At 42.4% G+C, this 22,766-nt stretch overlaps 1 protein-coding gene across 1 annotated transcript; it reads right to left on the bottom strand.

The window, feature by feature from the left end:
• LOC139457797 (zinc carboxypeptidase-like) lies at positions 1 to 18,630 on the bottom strand. The gene is made up of 11 exons (XM_071239143.1): positions 18,536 to 18,630; positions 14,563 to 14,644; positions 13,755 to 13,888; positions 11,796 to 11,898; positions 11,246 to 11,344; positions 9,943 to 10,047; positions 4,747 to 4,857; positions 3,581 to 3,674; positions 2,703 to 2,917; positions 1,526 to 1,610; positions 1 to 182 (listed from the first exon to the last, which is right to left on the bottom strand). The coding sequence occupies exons 1-11, from the start codon at positions 18,628 to 18,630 to the stop codon at positions 1 to 3; spliced, it is 1,305 nt and encodes a 434-aa protein (XP_071095244.1).
• Between the last annotated feature and the right edge of the window lie 4,136 nt (positions 18,631 to 22,766).

The raw sequence follows: 22,766 nt of genomic DNA, 5'->3' as shown, positions 1-22,766 counted from the left end.
CTAAAGATTGCCAGCAATGGCGTAGATGGCGTCCCAGATTTCTTTACTGCAAGGTGCGATCTGAGCTGCGGGGAGGACGAACCCCTCAAGGCCACCACTGCTAGGTCGGAGTTCAAAGGTGATAGCGTAGGGGATATCCTCTGTCTGTCGTGCCCAGTCACGTGACCCACCATGTATGACGCCTGAAGGAGATAATAACATGCAGTATACTGTGAGACCTGGGTAGTGAGTACAGACCCGTTTATCCGGTCTGCTTAGAACGCTTACAAATATACGTTACATGACTGAGTAATTTACACGAGGATCTACTGTCCGGATTAACGGGGTTCTATTGTACCGTGTGGCCCGTGAAGATCCGGGGTAGAATAGTTCTTCAACAACCCATGCATGTCATCGATCCCAATTGCTTGGATTGATGTTCATGTTGTCAATCACTGGATTGTCTGGTCCAGACTCGATTATTTACAAACCGCCGTCATATAGCTGGAATATTGCCGAGTGCGGCGTTAAACAACAAACAAACAAACAAATTATGGTACTGTAAGAAAGCAATTTTGGAAACAAGTATTACGAAAAAAGCATTTGTGTTTAAGATATATATTAGGTAGAAGGGTATCAGTGTATTATTGGAATACTATGGACAATTTTACCAGAATGCAGGTGTGGTTCAAATTGGGTTTAACGCCGTCTACAACATCATTTCACTTACATGGATACAGCGACGTGGATGCACGTGTGGGTGTGGGTGTTTGTTCTAAAGCCGGTTATATAGTTGTAGCCCACCGAGATGCCATGCCGCAGTTTAACAAGTCTACTCCACTCACTGTACTGACTCCGAGCCGACCAGTCCTTGTTTTATCCCCTTAATGCCGAACACCAGACAGGGTAACAACATGTACCATCGTTTAACATATTTTGATATGATTCGGCCGGGGATCGAACCACCAACCTTCCGTAACCAGAAGAGACGCTCTTAACACTACCACAGGGGGCATGTCTACGGTATGTGAGTGAGTATGGTTTTACGCCGCTGTTAGCAATATTCCAGCAATATCACGGCGGGGGCCACCAGAAATGGGCTTCACACATTGTACCCATGTCGGGAATCGAACCCGAGTCTTCGGCGTGACGAGCGAACGCTTTAATCCCTACAGTATGTGTGAGAGTGAGTGAGTTGTTTAATGCCGCTTTTTTAAATTATTCTAGTTATATTATGGCGTGATAGGAAAGCCCGAAGTGACGCGTTTACCACTTCGGTGAAACCAATGGTGTCTACAAACCTAGAAGCATATTCGCTGCGAACCGGTATTCGAATCCACAATCACTAGTTACTGGCGTGCCCAAGGGAGGCAAATGACAGTATGAAATAAGGTGAGCATATCAAGGGTAACGGAAAATTGATTGACGCATATACACAAGGGGTGTATGGGGAATGTACTGGCATATCACAGAGTTCCATTTTTTATGACAAAAGCACAATAGATACTGTCGTTCAGAGTTTGAATAAATAACCATTTTTACTCACTTAAAATATCAGCCGAGGATCCAACCCGATAGGTTCTTCCATCAGAAGCAAATATAGCATCCTTGGCCAAATTTGATGTCTCTACCTGATGTAGAAAGCAAACATGAACAGTAGGAAGTAGTGAGTGAGTGCGTGTGAGTGAGTTGGGTTTAACGCCGCTTTTAACAGAACGTTGTGCATAACAGTTTTGTCGGGACGGTCTATGGAAGTAAATGATAGAAGATAGAAATGCGACGTTGTTTGTTGACGTTTGCACCCTAGGCTACTTGCTGTACATGTGTTCTTTCTGTCAAGCAAGCACTCGCAAAAAGGCATACCTAACAACGTCATCAACGTTATCTGCCTGTCAAGTAGCTACTGCAGATAAGATATCTCACAATAATCACAAGTATCTGTGATACGGTTTCGTTTTGATGTCAATGAGTCAATCTTCAGTCATGTCAAATAAGCTCCGAATCATCATACACTGCATGCGTAAACGTTCTGCTCGCATAAGCAAAATGAAAAGAAACAACAGCGGTCAACTAGCCAATTCCCTTCCACTGATTTACCCAACTGAGCCAGAAATAGAATAGACCAGTGATACCGTCTCTGTTGAGTGTTAAGATCTATTATGCATAAACATGTTGATGGCAACATGCTATCCGCTCAAGAAGCTTTCATTTCTTGCAGCCCCTGCCTTCGTATCTACTCTAAATCTACAATTGAGCATGCACTTTCAACGATGATCTCAAAGAGCATCAAGCTACTCTTGCTAAATGGTTGTTTGATCAAGGTTGTTACATCCAGGGCCCTTGTAAATCTGTCAAACAATGTTATTGTAGATATCTTTAGGACACTTGAAAATGTGACGCACCTGTGTTTTCTCAGATGAACAATTGACTTTCCATTGCATGTGTGTGTGACGAATCCCACTCATGGGGCGGGATACGCTCCCATTTTAAGAAATTTGGTATAATCACTATTTGAGTTTCATAACACAAGCTTATGCTGTAATCGGAATCGTACAATGGACTCAGCAGGCAGAGGTTTCTTATAATTATGCAAATGGTTTTGTCGCTTTAGTCTACACGTGAATGTTGTTCCTGTATGTAGATCTGACATGTTAGGGTTGATTGCCTTTACCTGGTTTAGGTCTATAAATAATAAAGAAGAAGAAAAGCAATGCCGTTCTCACTATGTGGTCGTTATTAGGTGGGTACGTGTTCTTGGCGAATCCGTATGGCGTGAGGATGAGCTGCGAGAAGGAGTGAATGGAGAGGTAGGCGTTGATTGGTCCACGCTCATTCTGAATGTCCTTGACCTTGTCCCGAATATTCTGTGTCTCTATCTCCGAGAACACTGACGGCCCCCTGAAGCTATCTGACGAGCACGACCCGCTCGACCCTGACCCTGAAACAGGATTGAAGCAAGGCTGAGTTAATCCTCTTTGTCTTAACAGTATTCACAGGATGAAGGAGGATCATGGTGACTGGACACGGTGACGTATTGGCGATAATTATAAGGTAATTGCGCCTGTTTTGAGAGTTGTCATTAAAGTTGTGTCGGATATTTACCCCTGGTACGACGTAAATTGTAATAACGCGGTACAATGTAACAGACTGCGGTAAAATTTATATTGCGGTAAATTGTAATAAGTGCACTGCGGTAAACTGGAACAAAAACTGCAGCAAATTGTAATAACATAAACTGCGGTAAATTTGAATAAACACTACGGTAAATTGTAATAAAATATGATTTATTTGCTACTATACAAGGAAACATAAATGAAGTTACGTATTACATTTTACCGCAGAGTTATTATATTTCACTGCAGTGTTATTACATTTTACCGCAGTGTTATTACATTTTACCGCATTGTTATTATATTTTACCGCAGTGTTATTATATATTACGCAGTGTTATTATATTTTACCGCAGTGTTATTATATTTTACCGCAGTATTACAGTTTACGCCGTAACAAACCGGCTATTTTTTTAAATCTTGACTTGCATTACATGATCAGGATCGGAGTGAAACAACAAGTGAAAAGAGCACATCAATGTCAACCTTACCTCCCCACATGGAGTCAAAGTTCCGGTTCAGATCAACCCCACGGCTACTGTCACACCCGGATATGATGCTCCGGTTCTTTCTCCAGTAGCGGTACTGTCGACAGGAATAACTTAACTTATTCGTGTGAAAGTTTATCTGGAGTATCAGCTTCCATTCCAATTTTAGTAACATCAGTACATTTTGCCATAAGTACTTCAGATTTTCGACTTTCAGTAGCTGTCTTCTGAAAGCCCAAACTTTTTTTATATATTTTAAATATTCCTCATTCAGTGCCTCTACATAACTCTAAAGGACGATGGTGGTGTATACGTTTCTGACGCACTGGAAATGTCAATTTGTAAAACTATATAACAACGGTATGGTAATTATCAGACATGCTCACATGGTTGACAACAAGCCTTTCTTTCTCACATTTGCACGTGCTTTTCTTCTGGCAAGACTCGCTCATGATCAAATGAACGAAAAAGGACAATTGTTTCAACGTTAAGAGAATATATCTGTGAACAATCCAAGATGGCTGTTATACCCCATAGTTGTCCTTGGGGCATGGCTCGCAAGTCGTCTGAGGCGCTGCATTTCCTCATGCACAGTTTCCTCCCTTGGGCATGCACGATCCGCGATTATATTGTTTAATGGCACAAAATTATCGAGAACTCTAAGGTTACACTCTAAGTGACAAATGTTCGCATTTCTTTCCGACTATTCACACATTCCTTCTGACTTCGAACTCACAGTCCGGTTCCTGCAAGCTCTTACTATATCTATCACTATGTCATATCGGTTGTGTCGAATCCCCGGCTGTCGCCAACTCAGTGAGTTAGAAATATGTTAAAAAACACTTACCCTATTAAGTCGAACTCGATTCACAGGTGTATATACATAAATGTATAAATGTTTATACTTCCTATGTTATGTTATTTTACATTAAATACACAACATTTTTGTGTTTTCTGTTGTCTGATGGTCAGGTCAGACAGGTATTATAACGAGTTGGATGTGTCGATCTCCGGATAAGTCGAACTATTCCCTGAGTTCAAGACAACGGTATTCGATAGTATAATGTAGACAAAGAATTCCTTGCATGAGCAATAAACTGTCTGCGACTAAACCTGTCATTAGAAGTGATACACACACGATCATCAATGACCCCCTCTTATGTACTCACGGACGTGTGACTGTATTCATAGCCATCTGGGTTAGTCACGGGAACAATGTACCATTCGAAGTTGTTGTACAGGAAGCTTGCGTCTGCATCCACGTCTCGCCTGTGCAGCATCTTCAGTTGAACACATGTATAAAGGTTATCACGCGTGTGTGTTTTGGGATGGTAAATATCCTGTATTATAGCTAAAATGGATAAAATTATCATTAAACCGCCCGCACGTTATCAGAAGTGAGCGGGCCACTGTAAGTTGATAATGCCCTCATATTGCTTGACGATGGGCCATTATCAAGCCCGTTGTTAGGTGACGTCATAGGGAAGAGAAAATGACGTCACGTATTATAGTGACGTCATCTAGTTTGTTCTATGACGTTTCCATATTTGTAAAATGTGGTCAGTGACATTTGTGTTGATTGCAGTAAATGTTTCAAAACCGATGTTGTTGTTTCTTTTTATTTGATAACAAATTCCATCCATTTTAGCTATAATAACGGTAACGCTCTTTTTCGTCGGGCAGTTAATGGAAAACCTCGGGCTTCTACAAATGATAATGCCCTGAAAAATAGCGTTACCCTTATATCATTAGGCATTCTACAATGAATTTGGAATTTACTCGATTCTGATTGGTCAATCAGAGGCTATTAAATCACAATAAACCCCCTCTGATTGAAACAGCTGGTTTGACGGCCGCATCACCGCGGAAGCTAATATTCATAGAATAGTACTATTTTCAGTCATTGTCGGTAGGCATATTTAAATAACTATATCTACAATTACAGGTTACAAAATGCACAGATGCCGTTACTACAATATTCAAAGGATGTGTGGCAATACATTTCGTGCAGAAAAACACGACAGAAATCAACAAAGGGAATGTATTTACGTTTTGGAGACAACAGAGGGCTTGAAATTTTGGCGCTTTTCTATATACGACTGTGACGTCATATATTTTGCGTCACAATGAGCGATATGACGTCATAATGGTGACAAAAGCCTTGGGATGGCCACCTCATGTTAGCTTACCAAGTTGCCGTGCTTATATGCCTGTCATATGTTCGAGTGAAGTATTACGGAGTAAACAAACTGCTTGAGTATATACAGAACCATATTTTGTTCGGTGATTCCGTAATTTTAGATCGATAACCCACTCAAAACATTGAACTCAACCCATGCCGCTTCACTCAGTATATTTTCTAACACCAAAGAGTTCGCGTTTTATTTAGTCATGGTAGAATGGAGATAAACATACTGTGTTTTCAATGTAGAGCGCGTTCGGTTCCAAATTCAATTTAGCGGGGTTAAATCTACAGGTAACCTAGCTCTACATTGAAAACACAGTATGTTTATCTCCTAATTGTAATTAGCAATCCGTTGTGGATAGATTGCCTGTAACTTGATAATGTCCTCATATTGCTTGACGTCGGGCCCTTATCACGCCCGTTGTTAGGAGACGTCATTGGGATAGGGATAGGTGACGTCACGTTCATAGTGACGTCATCTGGTTTGTTGTATGACGTATCATATTTGTGAAGGTGGGTCTGGGAGATTCGTGTTGATTGCAGTGAATGTTTCAAAACCGATGGGTTTTTTTTATTATTTGATAACACATTTTAGCTATAATAATGGTAAGCCTATCTGTCAGGACATTATCATTTGCAGAAGCCCGAAGTCTTCCATTAACTGCCCGACGAAGAAAGAGGCTTCTGCAAATGATAATGCCCTGAAAAATAGCGTTACCCTGATATTCTCCCATAACAGGGCTTGATCTTCCATCGCCAGCAGTGGTTTATTCGCAGTGGTTTATTTTTTGTCACCTAATCTGATTGGCTGCCTGAGAGTGAAGAGTTGTGTCATCGTGTTTTGATTGGCTGGCTAAAAATAATTGACGGCACTATTTTCGGATCGGGGATACCCGAGGTCGTCTAGTACAGGAAATCCCCAGCAGGCAAAACATTAACGTAGTGACAATGTTTCCATTGCCGAAAGTTGATGACCGAAGGAAAGTTTGTGGGGGAAGAAGGGGTATGATATATGGAGATCACAGAATTTCGGCTTCCCAATGTACCAGATTCAGTTGCGGAATGAGAAGACGGTAACCGAAGCGAGATACCGCATCGATATTACGGGACCAGGGGAGCAACTCCGGTACATTCTTTACTGGGCGTTTTCAAGGCTAATAACAAAGCTCATGAAACAGTTAATTAATTCATGTAAAAATACCGATGAAATAGTGAAACAAACCATATTGTTTGGTATTTTTAAAAAACAACAACTGTCAACCACATAAGAAATGTCACGTTCCAACAAAGTTTTGATCTAGAGCCGATCGATCAAAAACATATTTCATAGATCTATTAAATTAATCGAGACTTAAATTTCATATTTTAAGAAAATAAACACTCAGATAATTTGGATCTAGAGCAATACTCAATTTTAATGCAGGAAACGATCAATCTTTGCTGGACGGACCGTACATCTCACGACCAAGATGTTTTGCAACCACAGCAGTTGTTTCCCCTTTCAACAGGTGGAGTTTACCAAGATCAATATAATTAATGTATTTTGGCCTATAATTATTTGGTATTTTTTAAACATTAAGACTTCAATTATTTAAACATACTATCTCAGGACAATTAAGAAACTCATTATGAAAAAAACAACATTATATATTAAGTCATACCTAAATCTAAATAAACTCCAGAAAGTAATATATGTATTTATATTTTTTCTTAACTATTTTGATTTATTATAGGGAGCAGACAAAATGATGAAGATAAAGATGGTGGGCACCAATCAACCTTTTTTAGGTATTTTTTTCAAAAGCAATATTCTTTTTTTTTTCAACAATGATGTACATTTATGCATCTTAAAATATATTGTGTATTTTAGATAGGATGAAATAATCGCAAAATTAATTTCTTATTATAAGTTTTAGGTAGAAACTCAATATCACAGTCAATTATTTTCAGAATTTACAGACAATACAGAGTATTAAGACATGTAGAATTAGGTTTGTCTCAAGTATATTCTTTAAACCAAAGATTTATTATTTACCATGATTACTGAAAAAAACCACTTCTTTAGAAATGCATTAGGAATGTCTAATTTTAATTTAAATACTTTTTGCCCCCAAAAAATCATATATGAACAGGTCACTCAAATACATATTTATTATTATGTCTTGTTTTCATGAAGATAAAAAGAATGTTTAAGAACATGTTAATTTTAAACTACCTTATCAGTAAGTCTTAAATCTAATCTGATAAAATAACAAAAGAATAAAGTTTGGAGGTAACTGTTGCAGTAAAATTACAATGTTAAATTACAAGGGTATTAAAATGCAAATATTTGTAGAACTACTGAAATGATAATTTATTGTTTACATACTATCATACGTATTTATGGTTCACACACAAAAAATTATTGTGCTTGTCAAATTCACATCGTTTCTTGTCATTCACAAATATGGGGAAATTAGATGACTCATTTAGTAACATTTGGTGTCATGATGTTAAATATTATGTTCAAAAGAAAAACTGTCAACTGAAAAGGGTTTTTTTTATATCATAAAAACACATGGGCTCACAATGTTCAGGAACAAAACAAATTGTAAAAAAGATGACATGAAATATTCATCATTTTACACATTAAATTATTCACTGTAAAACTAGTTTTAAAGAGGTACATTCGTCCAAAAAAATTTACATCCCATTGAAGGATTTGAGAAGATGTAATCAGCTGATCAGTTGCCTGAGTTGGTAATATTATAAAATCTTGCCTGATCAATCCTGCTGACAGTTCCTTTGGGCACTTGTTTTTCGTTAACAATAGTTCACAATATATAAGACAATATTTAATTTCCTCTTAATTGGGTTTATAACATTTGTTTCAAGCGAACAAATAAACGAATAACGTATTTACATACACTAAAAAGGTGGGCCTATTTAGTGTTGCGCATTGAGAATGATAGTCACGGCGAGACGAATGCAAATAAAGTTATGGGCCGAGAAATCCAAAACCATTAACAAATATCAAATCACATTACTAATTCTCAAAACGTTACCCCCATTAGCTTTTAATAGTTAACAAAAAACAACACGAATACTAACAAGTGGCTTGCCTGTCACGGAAACTTCGTGTGAGTTGTCTTCGCTAGAACCTTTTTACCTGTTTATGTTACAGTTGTCTTACTGAGCATATTCGAAAACGAGGCTGGGGGGAATCCCGAGTGGTTACTAAACACGGGAAATCTTCAACTACGAGCTCGACTTTTTATGGCATATTGTTATGGGAGAAAAAGGATTAACCACTGTGTTCGGTTGTTACTGAAAAATCTACATACTCGTGATTAATCTGTCACAATTAGAACTCGGCAAAGCCTCGTTCTAATCGTGACAGATTAATCACTCGTGTGTAGATTTTTCGGTAACAACCGAACACAGTGGTTAATCCTCTATTTATTGCTTGCCATTTGTGCGCTATTGTCATAATAACCCCTGTTACAGAGCAAGTCTCCAGTATTTTGCCACGTTTGACACGTTTCTATTCGATTCATTTCTCGTGATCAAATATTCATTGTGGGTAAATCATTCATTGCAGGCTATGTTTGTGACCATTGTATGAACTTATCACTCATTATGATCGACCGCCTCCTTGGTCTAATGATAATTAAAAGCATCTGCTCGGACACCGGAAGGTCGGGTGTTCGACGAAAAGACGTTATAAGATGACACGTGTTGTTACCCTGCGGGCTAAAAGAAACACTGGTCAGCTCGGTGTCAGTTTACTGTGTCTGAGTCGGGTATTCGTGTTAAACTGTGGCATGGTATCTCAATGGGCTAGCACTATCAAATCGGCATTAGTCCGGACAAGTACATACAGCCGCTATATAATTTCGGTAATCTTGAAAGCGACGTTAAACCCGTTTTTCACCCAATCACTTTTTTATTTGGAGTAGAATATCTTAAGAAGTTACACAAGCATGTTAAGGTTACGGTGCCAAGCAACACATTGCATTGTGCATTGGGGCGATGGAATAGCCTGGCGGTTGAATCTCGTCACGCCGAAGGCCCGGATTCGATTCCCAACATGGGTGCAATGTGTGAAGCCCATTTCTGGTGTCCCCCGCCATGCTATTGCAGGAATATTGCTAAAAGCTGCGTAAGCCCCAACTTACTCACTGTGCATGGCAGCACCTACCCTGTCGATGAAATACATGGCCGAAGCAGGGGAGACCCACTCCCGGGCGTGTATCCCAGCTTCTATGAAGATCCGCTTCTTGTTGCTACTGGATCCACCTGTAATCTGGAGAGAGTCAGTAAGTTTTACGACAATGTCTGAAAGATATAGTGACGAGAGCAGGTACTAGATTCATTAATTGCATGTACAGTAAAACATTCAAATCCAACAACTCATACAGACTGAAACATATCTAGAAAACGACAGAAAACATGTAATTCGTAAATACATTCAAAACTTACGATGCAGACCAGTTTCGCTTGCGTAATTTAAAATCAAAACAGCTCAAAATAAAATCAATTACGTAGAAATTGTTCAGCATTTCTAGACCACTGAAAATAAATCACACATGGTATTATATACATTCACAATCTATCCTACAATCCAAATTCTTTGTGATGCATCTATTTCAAATTTGTTTCTTATGGTTAACCTTTCGCCTTCTGTCAATCAAATAACATTATTGACCAATCAGAAAGTCGATAGGGGTATATATACAAAACCCATCATTTTAATCATTTAAGACTCCCTCTCGGGTGTGAGGTCTACACATAAGCGATGCTCTGCAATGAACGTTTTGTCGCACGAGGTACATTCAGAAAGTTTATCCTCATCAGTTTAAACAAATACGTAATTGTAAAAAGTTGCTGAATGAACTTTTAGTTTTAATACAGAGGAAGAGTAGGCAGACATTTCCAAGACGTTACGGCTGTATTCAAGACGGCCTGCAAAGGTCAGGGTCGAATATTGGGGATATATCGCTGCTTGTTTCAATCGAGAATGAACAGTGTACTTTCATTATGCGTCTAGTTTAGCGTCATGTCATATCACTGGGTCCAGTGTATTTATCCTAATATAACTGATAACATAATACACTGTATACGCAAGGATGCACCGCAGATAAAATATATCTAAGAAGTAAACTTTTATGGCAGCTTACGGCCGAATAATAACTTGATGTTCCAGTGAGCTAACATTGAATAGCACATTCCAGGGTTGTTGAAGACCATGCCATTATCGATACAATTATAGAAGGTTACGAGTTGAAATCATTAACTTCTAATGAAATACATTTGTTTGTCTGTCGGTCCATTAACAAAACAAATATCCATATTCAGGTCGAAACTCGCCCCCCATGCTTCCTGAACCAATGATGAACCAGTGTGACTTACTTAATTCGTATGGAATGGGATTTCGATACAACCAGCAATTACAGAATGACACGGACAGACCGCAACACTAATACTAGTATAAGTGCAGTTACCTCGATATAGGGCGTGTCTCTCCCTTCATAGGTGCTTCGTGCGAGGTATCCTTTAGTGACGCCAGTGAAGGTGGCGAAGTTACTCATGTAGGCATCAAGCTAAAGTACAAAGAAATTACAATAAACTCTTTCTGTCTCTGTCTGTCTCTCTCTCTCTCTCTCTCTCTCTCTCTCTCTCTCTCGCTCTCTCTCTCTCTCTGTCTCTCTCTCTCTCTGTGTCTCTCTCTCTCCCTCTCTCTCTCTCTCCCTGAAATGCATAGTAACATAATGGTCCATCTCTGTTTGTACTACATCTCTGTTTGTACTTTATATTTATCACTCAACACACACACACACTCTCTGACTCTGTCTCTGTCTCTGTCTGTCTGTCTGTCTGTCTGTCTGTCTCTCTCTCTCACACACACACACACACACACACACACACACACAAACACACACTTCGGGCTTTCCTGCCACATTAACCTGACATGCCGTAATATAACTGAAATATTGGTCACAGCGGCCATAAACCCAAGACACTGACTCACCGACACACTCCAGACACACTTACGTTAGCCAGTCTGTAATAAGCATTGTGACGTACGACACCTTCAATGAAATCTTTATACAATGCCGGATCCTCGCTGGGCATTGAATAAGTGTCATCATTCAACCTAAAACAGGAGAATCGTTAATAAATTATGAACACGCATCTTTAAGTAAACACACGGAAGTGTACATGAGCTTTAAGCAAATAACGACAGGGGTTGTTAAGAAAGGGCTTTGTATGTTGCACTCGAGTGGGGAATCCTGTTCGTTGGCGTACAAGTAATCGCTACACCTCCGCCTAATTGGATAATAAGAGTTGATGCTTCGTTTTCAGACCAAGCCGTGCACCTAGCTTAAACATACCATACGTCATTGAAACAAATCGAGTCTGCACCAGACAATCCAGTGAGTGACATCATGAGCATCGATCTTGGCAATTGGGATACGATGACATTCATCAACCAAGTCAGTAAGCCTGACCACGCTGCACCCTATCCAGTTAGTCGCCTCTTACAACAAGCATGGGTTGCTGAAGACCTATTCTAACCCGGATCTTCACGAGGGAATTGATATTTTGAGCAACGACCCAAGCCGTCGGGGTATCATGACACGCTATCAAAGAGGTCACCGTCACCTGACCACGCGATCCATTCAATCGTATCAAACTAGCAGCAAAGGTTACTGGGGTCAAATTCTGTCCCGGAATCCTTACGAGGTCGTCCCAATAATCACACTTAAAGATGCAGTCATCTTCGATTGACGTCAAATGAAATTGTGATCATGTTTTCAGTTATAGTATTAGAATTTTGTGGGAACACATACCTCATTAACTCCTCTCTATGTTTAAATATCTAAAGTGTATAGGTGTATTGTTTAGATTCAGGTTCGGTTTGACCATCATGCGTTCTTATGTTTGTATTTTTTTTATGAGATTGAAAAAGCTTCTTTTAGTGCACAAATCCTGGTATATGAACACTTTGCATAGAGACGCGGAACGAACCCGGGCCTTCGGAGTGGTGTGCTAACGCTTAACCACTTTGCTACCCAACGGTCACACAACATAAACATATGAAAATATACACTTGAGGATTGGATTTGACCAAAACAATAAAAACGTTATCGACACGGTACCAAATTGAATCTCTCCCCGGAACACTGCCAACAGTAGTGCCTGTATCAAATACATAACCATACTTGACCATCGAATAACCATTTCTTGATTGTTTCGGGGGCACCGGGGGTCCAGTCGTCTAAGGCGCTGCGATTCGCTGTGCAGAGTTGCGTCCCTTGGGCGCGCCGAATACCTATGATTGTGGGTTTGAATCCCGGCTCGCCCCGTTTATGTTTCTAGGTTGGTCAGCACCATACCCGGGTTTCACCGAAGTGGTAAACGTCTGAGACCTGCATCACTTCGGGCTTTACTCTCACATTAAGCTGACACGACGTGATATAACTGGAATACTGTCAAAAGCGGCGTTAACTCACTCACTCACTCACTCTTGTTTGTTTCAGTTTTTAGCCACCAATAAACATTGGTGTGTAGTATTGTCTCGCTATGTATGATGGATGATGTATGATGGAAAGGGCCTCCTTCCTGGTTTAATGGATAGAGCGTCTGACCAGAGAGCCGAAGGTCTTGGGATGGATCCCCGACCGCGTCACACCACATAAAAGATGTTAAAAGATTGTGTATTGCATTAAGGGGCTAAAACAAAGACTGGTCGGCTTGGTGTCAGTATACTGCGCCTGCGTGGGGTATTCATGTTAAACAGCATGGTATCTCAGTGAGCTAGCACTATAACACCTGCATTAGTCCGGACCAGTACAGGTGCACGCACGCACGCACGCACGCACCAATGCACGCACGCACGCACACGTGCATGCAAGTCGCTATATAAGTGCAATGATCTTTGACGCGATGTGAAACCCCCTTTCACCTCGCCTCACATATGATGGAAGAATTATTAAAGGAGACACTGACTGCTTGATGTTGTGGTGCCTTATCTTGCTGCTGATGCCGGCAGTGTTCATCAGTGTCATGAAGAGGTCGATACTTTCAGGCGGAACCCGCAGGCGCCCTGTTCGCGCCAAGGTGGGGACCAGCCACATGTCAAGCTGAAAACGTTTGCACAAATACGGAATGAGTGAGTTGAATTTAACGTCAATTTATTCAAAAGGTTTTACTGTAACGTCCCCATCAATGAAGTGAATGCTACCACCGCATAAAAGAAAAAAAAGAAAACTTAATATTAGCGATAAGATCACATTCATACCCAGCGGGTATACCCAGAGTGACAACAGGAACAGAGTGAACTGACTTATTAATATGTGTCTCTCAAACATCCACAATCAGCAATATATTCTAGCTATATAAATATAAAACGTCAATGACATCCTTGATTATCTGTCAAAATTGACACCATTTGGCGTAAAAGACAAAATAGCGATGAAAGTAATACGAATGGACCACTTAAAATCAATGATGACACCAGGTGTTCGAGAAAAAAGGGCAAGCATGTCCTGCTCTACCGGTAGCACCCGCCACTCACCCAATTTGCTTAATAAAATAAGCATGTGTCTGTTGTCCAGTCTCGCACCAAGAAATAACTCAGCCATACAAAGGCGGGATGCAAACAATCGAATCTGGACCAGACAATCCAGTGAAAGTGAGTATGGATCAGACAATCCAGTGACATGATAGCGCGTTTACTTGGTTGTGACAGGTTATACTTACTGATTGTGATAATGGAAGCATGTAAAAGAAATGACAGGCGTAAGAATGAACTCACCCCCATGTTTCCGACGTCGGCCATATCGATGACATATTGCTGTTGTTCTTCTGTTGTGATGTTGACGTCAACGAGCCGATGGCTGGGAATGTGGGAGAATTCAACACCCTTTTAACAATGTGCTATTTACATCACATGTGTGAATAGATTAAATTGACCCAACATCCATTCGTCGATGTTTTTCACTTGGTGCTGACAAACACATCAAGAATAACTATCGCGGATTCGACCCTTCAGTGACTCCTGGTAACTAAGGGAGGTTACTCTGGACAGTGGGGTTCTACGGCTCAAATCATTGGTAGTCTAACCAACACTGTCACATTGTGTCCTGGGGACCTATTCTAACCACCACTGTCACAAAGTGTACTGGGGACCTATTCTAACCACCACTGTCACATTGTGTCCTGGGGATCTATTCCAACCACCACTGTCAAAAAGTGTCCTGGTGAGCTATTCTAACCACGACTGTCACAGAGTGTACTGGAGACCTATTCTAACCACCACTGTCACAAAGTGCAATGGGGACCTATTCTGACCACCACTGTCACATTGTGTACTGGGGACCTATTCTAACCACCACTATCACAAAGTGTACGGGAGACCTATTCTAACCACCACTGTCACAAAATGTACTGGAGACCTATTCTAACCACCACTGCTATATTGTGTCCTGGGGACCTATTCTAACCACCACTATCACAAAGTGTACTGGGGACCTATTCTAACCACCACTGTCACAAAGTGTACTGGGGACCTATTCTAACCACCACTATCACAAAGTGTACTGGGGACCTATTCTAACCACCACTGTCACAAAGTGTACTGGGGACCTATTCTAACCACCACTATCACAAAGTGTACTGGGGACCTATTCTAACCACCACTGTCACAAAGTGTACTGGGGACCTATTTTAACCACCACTGTCACAAAGTGTAATGGGGACCTATTCTAACCACCACTGTCACAAAGTGTACTGGGGACCTAATCTAACCACCACTGTTACAAAGTGTACTAAGGAACCTATTCTGACCACCAATGTTACAATGTGTACTGGGGACCTATTCTAACCACCACTATCAAAAAGTGTACGGGAGACCTATTCTAACCACCACTGTCACAAAGTGTACTGGGGGCCTATTCTAACCACCACTGTCACAAAGTGTACTGGGGACCTATTCTAACCACCACTATCACAAAGTGTACTGGGGACCTATTCTAACCACCACTGTCACAAAGTGTACTGGGGACGTATTCTAACCACCACTGTCACAAAGTGTACTGGGGACCTATTCTAACCACCACTGTCACAAAGTGTACTGGGGACCTATTCTAACCACCACTGTTACAAAGTGTACTAAGGAACCCATTCTGACCACCAATGTTACATTGTGTACTGGGGACCTATTCTAACCACCACTATCACAAAGTGTACGGGAGACCTATTCTAACCACCACTGTCACAAAGTGTACTGGGGGCCTATTCTAACCACCACTGTCACAAAGTGTACTGGGGACCTATTCTAACCACCACTATCACAAAGTGTACTGGGGACCTATTCTAACCACCACTATCACAAAGTGTACTGGGGACCTATTCTAACCACCACTGTCACAAAATGTACTTGAGACCTATTCTAACCACCACTGCTATATTGTGTCCTGGGGACCTATTCTAACCACCACTATCACAAAGTGTACTGGGGGCCTATTCTAACCACCACTATCACAAAGTGTACTGGGGGCCTATTCTAACCACCACTATCACAAAGTGTACTGGGGACCTATTCTAACTACCGCTGTCACAAAGTGTACTGGGGACCTATTCTAACCACCACTGTCACAAAGTGTACTGGGGACCTATTCTAACCACCACTGTCACATTGTGTACTGGGGACCTAATCTAACCACCACTGTTACAAAGTGTACTAAGGAACCTATTCTGACCACCAATGTTACGTTGTGTACTGGGGACCTATTCTAACCACCACTATCACAAAGTGTACTGGGGACCTATTCTAACCACCACTATCACAAAGTGTACTGGGGACCTATTCTAACCACCACTATCACAAAGTGTACTGGGGGCCTATTCTAACCACCACTGTCACAAAGTGTACTGGGGACCTATTCTAACCACCACTATCACAAAGTGTACTGGGGACCTATTCTAACCACCACTATCACAAAGTGTACTGGGGACCTATTCTAACCACCACTATAACAAAGTGTACTGGGGACCTATTCAAACCACCACTGTCACAAAGTGTACTGGGGACCTATTCTAACCACCACCGTCACAAAGTGTACTGGGGACCTATTCTAACCACCACTGTCACAAAGTGTAATGGGGACCTAATCTAACCACCACTGTTACAAAGTGTACTAAGGAACCTATTCTGACCACCACTGTCACAAAGTGTACTGGGGACCTATTCTAACCACCACTGTCACAAAAGTGTACTGGGGACCTATTCTAACCACAACTGTCACATTGTGTCCTGGGAACCTATTTTAACCACCAATGTTACATTGTGTCCGGGGTTCTAACCAACACTGTCACAAAGTGTCCTGGGGACCAATTCTGATCACCACTGTCACATTGTGTACTGGGGATCTATTCTAACCACCACTGTCACAAAGTGTACTGGGGACCTAATCTAACCACCACTGTCACAAAGTGTACTGGGGACCTAATCTAACCACCACTGTCACATTGTGTACTGGGGACCTATTCTGACCACCACTGTCACATTGTGTACTGGGGACCTATTCTAACCACAACTGTCACAAAAGTGTACTGGGGAACCTATTCTAACCACCACTGTCACATTGTGTACTGGGGACCTATTCTAACCACCACTGTCACAAAGTGTACTGGGGATCTATTCCAACCACCACTGTCACAAAGTTTCCTGGGGACCTATTCTTACCACCACTGTCACAAAGTGTAATGGGGACCTATTCTAACCACCACTGTCACACACTATCCTGAACATCATCGGTTAAATACTGAGGTTAGAGTCTCGTATGGTGCAAAGAATACATTAAAGCCAATTCAATTATTGATGTGCAAAGTAGCATGTATGAAACAATTACTGTCAGATTTTCTTCACAAGATTAATACGTTTCGTTCATTTCAAACATGGAAAGCCCCATCTATAGCGAGCGAAAAATTTCATAAATACTTCTCACTTAATGTGTTTTTGGGACGGTCACATCAGGACCGTCAGTGTCATGCCAGGGACGGTCCCCTTAGGACCCCAGTGTCATGCCAAGGACTGTCACCTTAGGACCCCCAATGTCATGGCAGAGACTGTCAACATAGGACCCCCAATGTCATGGCAGAGACTGTCAACATAGGACCCCAAATGTCATGGCAGAGACTGTCACCTTAGGACTCCAGTGTCATGCCAGGGACTGTCACCTTAGGACCCCCAATGTCATGGCAGAGACTGTCAACATAGGACCCCCAATGTCATGGCAGAGACTGTCAACATAGGACCCCAAATGTCATGGCAGAGACTGTCACCTTAGGACTCCAGTGTCATGCCAGGGACTGTCACCTTAGGACCCCCAATGCCATTGCAGAGACTGTCACCTTAGGACCCCAGTGCCATCTCAGGGACTTTCACCTTAGGACCCTAGTGTCATCTCAGGGACTTTCACCTTAGGACCCCGGTGTCATACCAGGTACTTTCACCTTAGGACCCCAGTGTTATAGCGGGTAGTTTCACCTTAGGACCCCCAATGTCATGCCAGGGACTTTTACCTTAAGACTCCAGTATCAGGTCAGGGACTGTCACTTTGGGACGCAGTGTCATGTCAAGGACTGTCGCCTAAGGACCCCAGTATCATGTCAGGAATCCCAACAAATCATTCCTGAGAGTCACAGAGACTCACAAATAGAATCACCCATGGAAATCCATATCATTAACTCACATTAAAAAAGAATATAACAGCGGAATACATTACTTTAGGAAGGATTCCTGTCCCGTTCTGTCCAGACTCACAGCCTGTATTCCACATATCCCACCGAGGAGGACTACAAGCCACGGTACCAGCATCATGAGACTTCCCTGAAGCCACCCTCAGCACTTACGAGTACCTTTCTATTTTATAACCGACACCTTAACAGCTAGTTCTAAGGCTACCAATAAATCTGCCACTTGTCATAAAGATTGTATTAAAGGGTCATGCCATATTCGTTTGTAAATGACTAAATCTTGGCCAGACAAGCCAGTGGCTGATATCATGAGCAGTATCCTGCGTCATTGGTGTCGCACAATCAACGACGTCATCCAACTATGTCGCTTGTTACAAGCAATATAATTCCAGATACCGATTCTTACCACGCGTCTCAATGTACCGACACGACAGAGTGAGTTTTTAACAGTATTACAGATATATCACGGCGTGTCAGCTTAATGTGGGAGGTAATCCCGAAGTAATGTAGGTCTCAGACGTTTACCACTTCGGTGAAACCCACGAGCACGGGTATGGTGCTGACAAACCTGGAAACATAATCGGGGCGAACCAGGGGGGGACGGGTGGCCTAGTCGTCTAAGGCGCCGCGATTCGCTGTGCAGAGTTCCGTCCCTTGGGCAAATAATGGCGTCTTCATCAGCAGATCTACAAGAACACTTTCATCTTTCCCACATGCCCGCATTGTCACCATTAGGTGTTTTAGTCGACTCCCCCTGTGACATCATCTAATACATCACGTCACTTGCAAAGGGTTTGTAATGTTTCACAATTGATTATTTACAAACCGTTGTGATTTGCTGAAATCTTGCAGACTGCGATGTTCAGAAACAGTAACTCCCTCACTCACTGTGCCTGTTGCTAGTTAAACAAACTGACGGAAATTTACAGCTGTGTTTGATGGTGGCCTAAAAGGTTACAAACAAGATAAGGTTATTCGATGGTGATGTATTTGATATGGGTATCAGCGTTGTGTTTCGGACCTCACCGTCACATTAGTTCAGCCAAGTAACGTTTTGATAAGGTTTGCAAGATTTTGGTCAAATCCAATTTTCAAATTGATACTTTCTTTTGCCCAGCAGTGTACAATGCATGGCCTAGATGCTGGACGCGCCCGTTTTAGACAATGTCGTGAGAAATCAATGGATTCCCTCCCTCGTAAACGCGTCATGGGAAGTGTATCACTTCAGCCTTATCTTTATTTGATTTCGTTGACGTTTTATGACACGATTCTTTTCCAGTGTCGAAAAGAGGTCAAATGTATATTATAGTACTTACAAATTTCCCCATCAAACAACAGTCAGCGAGTGAAGGGGAAGCAGTCAAGCAATATTACGGTGGAGGATACAGGAATGGACATCGCAGATTGCACCAATGTGAGGAGTGAGTGAGTTGGGTTTAACGCCGCTTTTAACAGTATTCCAGTTATATCACGGCGTGTCAGCTTAATGTGGGAGGAAAGCCCGAAGTGATGCAGGTCTTAGACATTTACCACTTCGGTGAAACCCACGAGCACGGGTATGGTGCTGACAAACCTGGAAACATAATTGGGGCGAACCGGGATTCGAACCCATTATCATAGATTTCTGGCGTGCCTAAGGGACGCAAACCAATGCGAGGATTAGAACCTGTGCCTTCGACCTGACGAGCGAACACTTTAACCTGGAGGCCTCACCAATATCACACAACATGTTTCTATTAGTGTATGGTGGTACAGTGTTCTCAGGCGCAACAATTCGCTCAGATGAAGTGTTCCACTTTGCCCCGTCGTGATCTGCTGATCGTGGGTTTCTTACCCACATCTGTCTTTATTATGATCCTTTGCCTGTCAGCACTGCGCTCCTGGGTCCCATTAATGTCAAACAACTTAACTACCTAATTTAGGGCTTACAGGCCGTGATATAACTGAAAAAGTGTCGATTGTGGCGTAAATACCAACGTATGACTAACTTGTTCGTTTGTTTGTTGATACAATTATTTTTGTCATGCGGGTCATTGGTGGCCCAGTCGTCTAAGGCGCCGCAATGCGCTGTGCAGCGTCCCTTGGATTCGCAAGAAACCTATTTCAATCACTTACCTTGCTGAACACGCTGGCGAGTTTTGTTTGACCGTTGATCAACCAACTGACAGACCCTTCAGCTCACGGACTAAAACGCTGGAGAGTTTTGCTTGACCGTTGATCAACCAACTGACAGACCCTACAGCTCACGGACTACAACGCTGGAGAGTCTTGTTTGACCGTTGATCAACCAACTGACAGACCCTTCAGCTCACGGACTACAACGCTGGCGAGTCTTGTTAGACCGCTGATCAGCCAACTGACAGACCCTACAGCTCACAGACTAAAACGCTAGAGAGTCTTGTTAGACCATTGATCAACCAACTGACAGACCCTTCAGCTCACAGACTAAAACACTGGAGAGTTTTGTTTGACCGTTGATCAACCAACTGACAGACCCTACAGCTCACAGACTAAAACACTGGAGAGTCTTGTTAGACCGTTGATCAACCAACTGACGGACCCTTCAGCTCACAGACTAAAACGCTGGAGAGTCTTGTTAGACCGTTGATAAACCAACTGACAGACCCTACAGCTCACGGACTAAAACGCTGGCGACGTCGCCGCTGTTCACTGGTGTGTCCCTGTATTGATGTGTTTTTCACATAAAGACAAGTGTTGCTGAGACACAGTGATGAAGTCACTCAGACGTCAGTCACAGTTATGTATCACCTTAAGCTTCATCTCCGAGTCTTGCATGTTACATCACACGATTCATACTGGCCTGCATATGACCTGAGCACACTTTCACTTGGTCGTCGTCATAACATCACACGAGACTACAGTTAATTGACTGAGGTGTGTTAAATTCATGTCTTTCACGCGCTTTTCAAGGCGCCAAAACAAACAGGCGCTGCTTCATTTGAGCTCTGCGGGAACCGGATACTTAAAAGAGATCCGCCTTTGTGAGTGAGTGAGTTGGGTTTAACGCCGCTTTTAACAGTATTCCAGTTATATCGCGGCATGTCAGCTTAATGTGGGAGGAAAGCCCGAAGTGATGCAGGTCTCAGACGTTTACCACTTCGGTGAAACCCACGAGCACGGGTATGGTGCTGACAAACCTAGAAACATAATCGGGGCGAACCGGGATTCGAACCCACAATCATAGGTTTCTGGCGTGCCCAAGGGACGCAACTCTGCACAGCGAATCGCGGAGCCTTAGACGACTGGGCCACTCGTGCCCCCGGCTTTTGTCATTCATCTAATCGAGGAGACCCGTGAAGATCCGGGTAGGACTAGGTCTTCAGCAACCCATGCTTGCCGTAAAAGGTGACTATGCTTGTCCTAAAAGGCGAATAACAGGATCGGTTGGTCAGGCTCGCTGACTTGGTTGATGCATGTCATCATATCCCAATTGCGTGTATCGATGCTCATTATATTAATCACCGGCTTGTCTGGTCAAGACTCGATCGGTCAAATTGTTTAAGTACATGTTTGCTGAAAAGGTTTGATTCCACTGATTGACCAATCAGAATCAAGAATATTCCACCGTCATGACTGAATTACAGTCCATTTCTCGACCTAACGAGGTCTCCATTAATTGTGTAAGCACAGTTCACATGACAATAACAGTATTGTTGAATGAACTGAAATGTAGGACACCAGGTGTTGTATATGGAATCAATATCATGCAAGGACAAGTTGCCAGTATATGTTGCCTTTCGATGCGATATAAAAACCCGTAGCACTTTGCTTCAGGCGAGGTGAGGTGAAATGGGGTTTAACGTCGCTTCCAAGATAATTGCACTTATATAGCGACGTGCATGCACGTGTGTGTGTGTGTGTGTGTGTGTGTGTGTGTGTGTGTGTGGCTGCTTGTACTAGACCGGACTGATGCCGAATTTTTATAGTGCTAGCCCACTGAGATACCATGCCGCAGCTTAACATGAACGCCCAGCTCAGACACAGTATACTGATTCCGAGCCGACCAGTCCTTTTCTTAGCCCCTCAATGCCGGGCGCTAGACAGGGTAACAACAAGTACCATCTTTTAACGTCTTTTGGGGTGCATGACTTTCCACTCTCCGGGCGGACGCTCTACCACTTGACCACGGAGGCGGCCCCCAGTCTTGTCTTCTGAACCTCAGATGATGTCTACACAAAGCAAGGCGTGCGTGGCGGTGACGTGGAAGCAAAACGGGGCGTAACGCTGGCCGTCGGGTCG

Source organism: Haliotis cracherodii, unplaced genomic scaffold, assembly GCF_022045235.1.
Source record: "Haliotis cracherodii isolate W230 unplaced genomic scaffold, xgHalCrac1.p SCAF_12, whole genome shotgun sequence".
NCBI lineage: Eukaryota > Metazoa > Mollusca > Gastropoda > Lepetellida > Haliotidae > Haliotis > Haliotis cracherodii.
Note: the sequence above shows the minus strand (reverse complement) of the source record. Positions and strands in the feature narration are given on the sequence as shown.

Coding starts and splice junctions, on each gene's coding strand:
- LOC139457797 (XM_071239143.1), bottom strand. CDS start 18,630: ATGATGCTGGTACCGTGGCTTGTAGTCCTCCTCGGTGGGATATGTGGA. Junction 11,345..11,795: donor CTTATTACAGACTGGCTAAC/GTAAGTGTGTCT, acceptor TTTGTACTTTAG/CTTGATGCCTACATGAGTAA. Junction 183..1,525: donor ATCCTCGGCTGATATTTTAA/GTGAGTAAAAAT, acceptor TATCTCCTTCAG/GCGTCATACATGGTGGGTCA.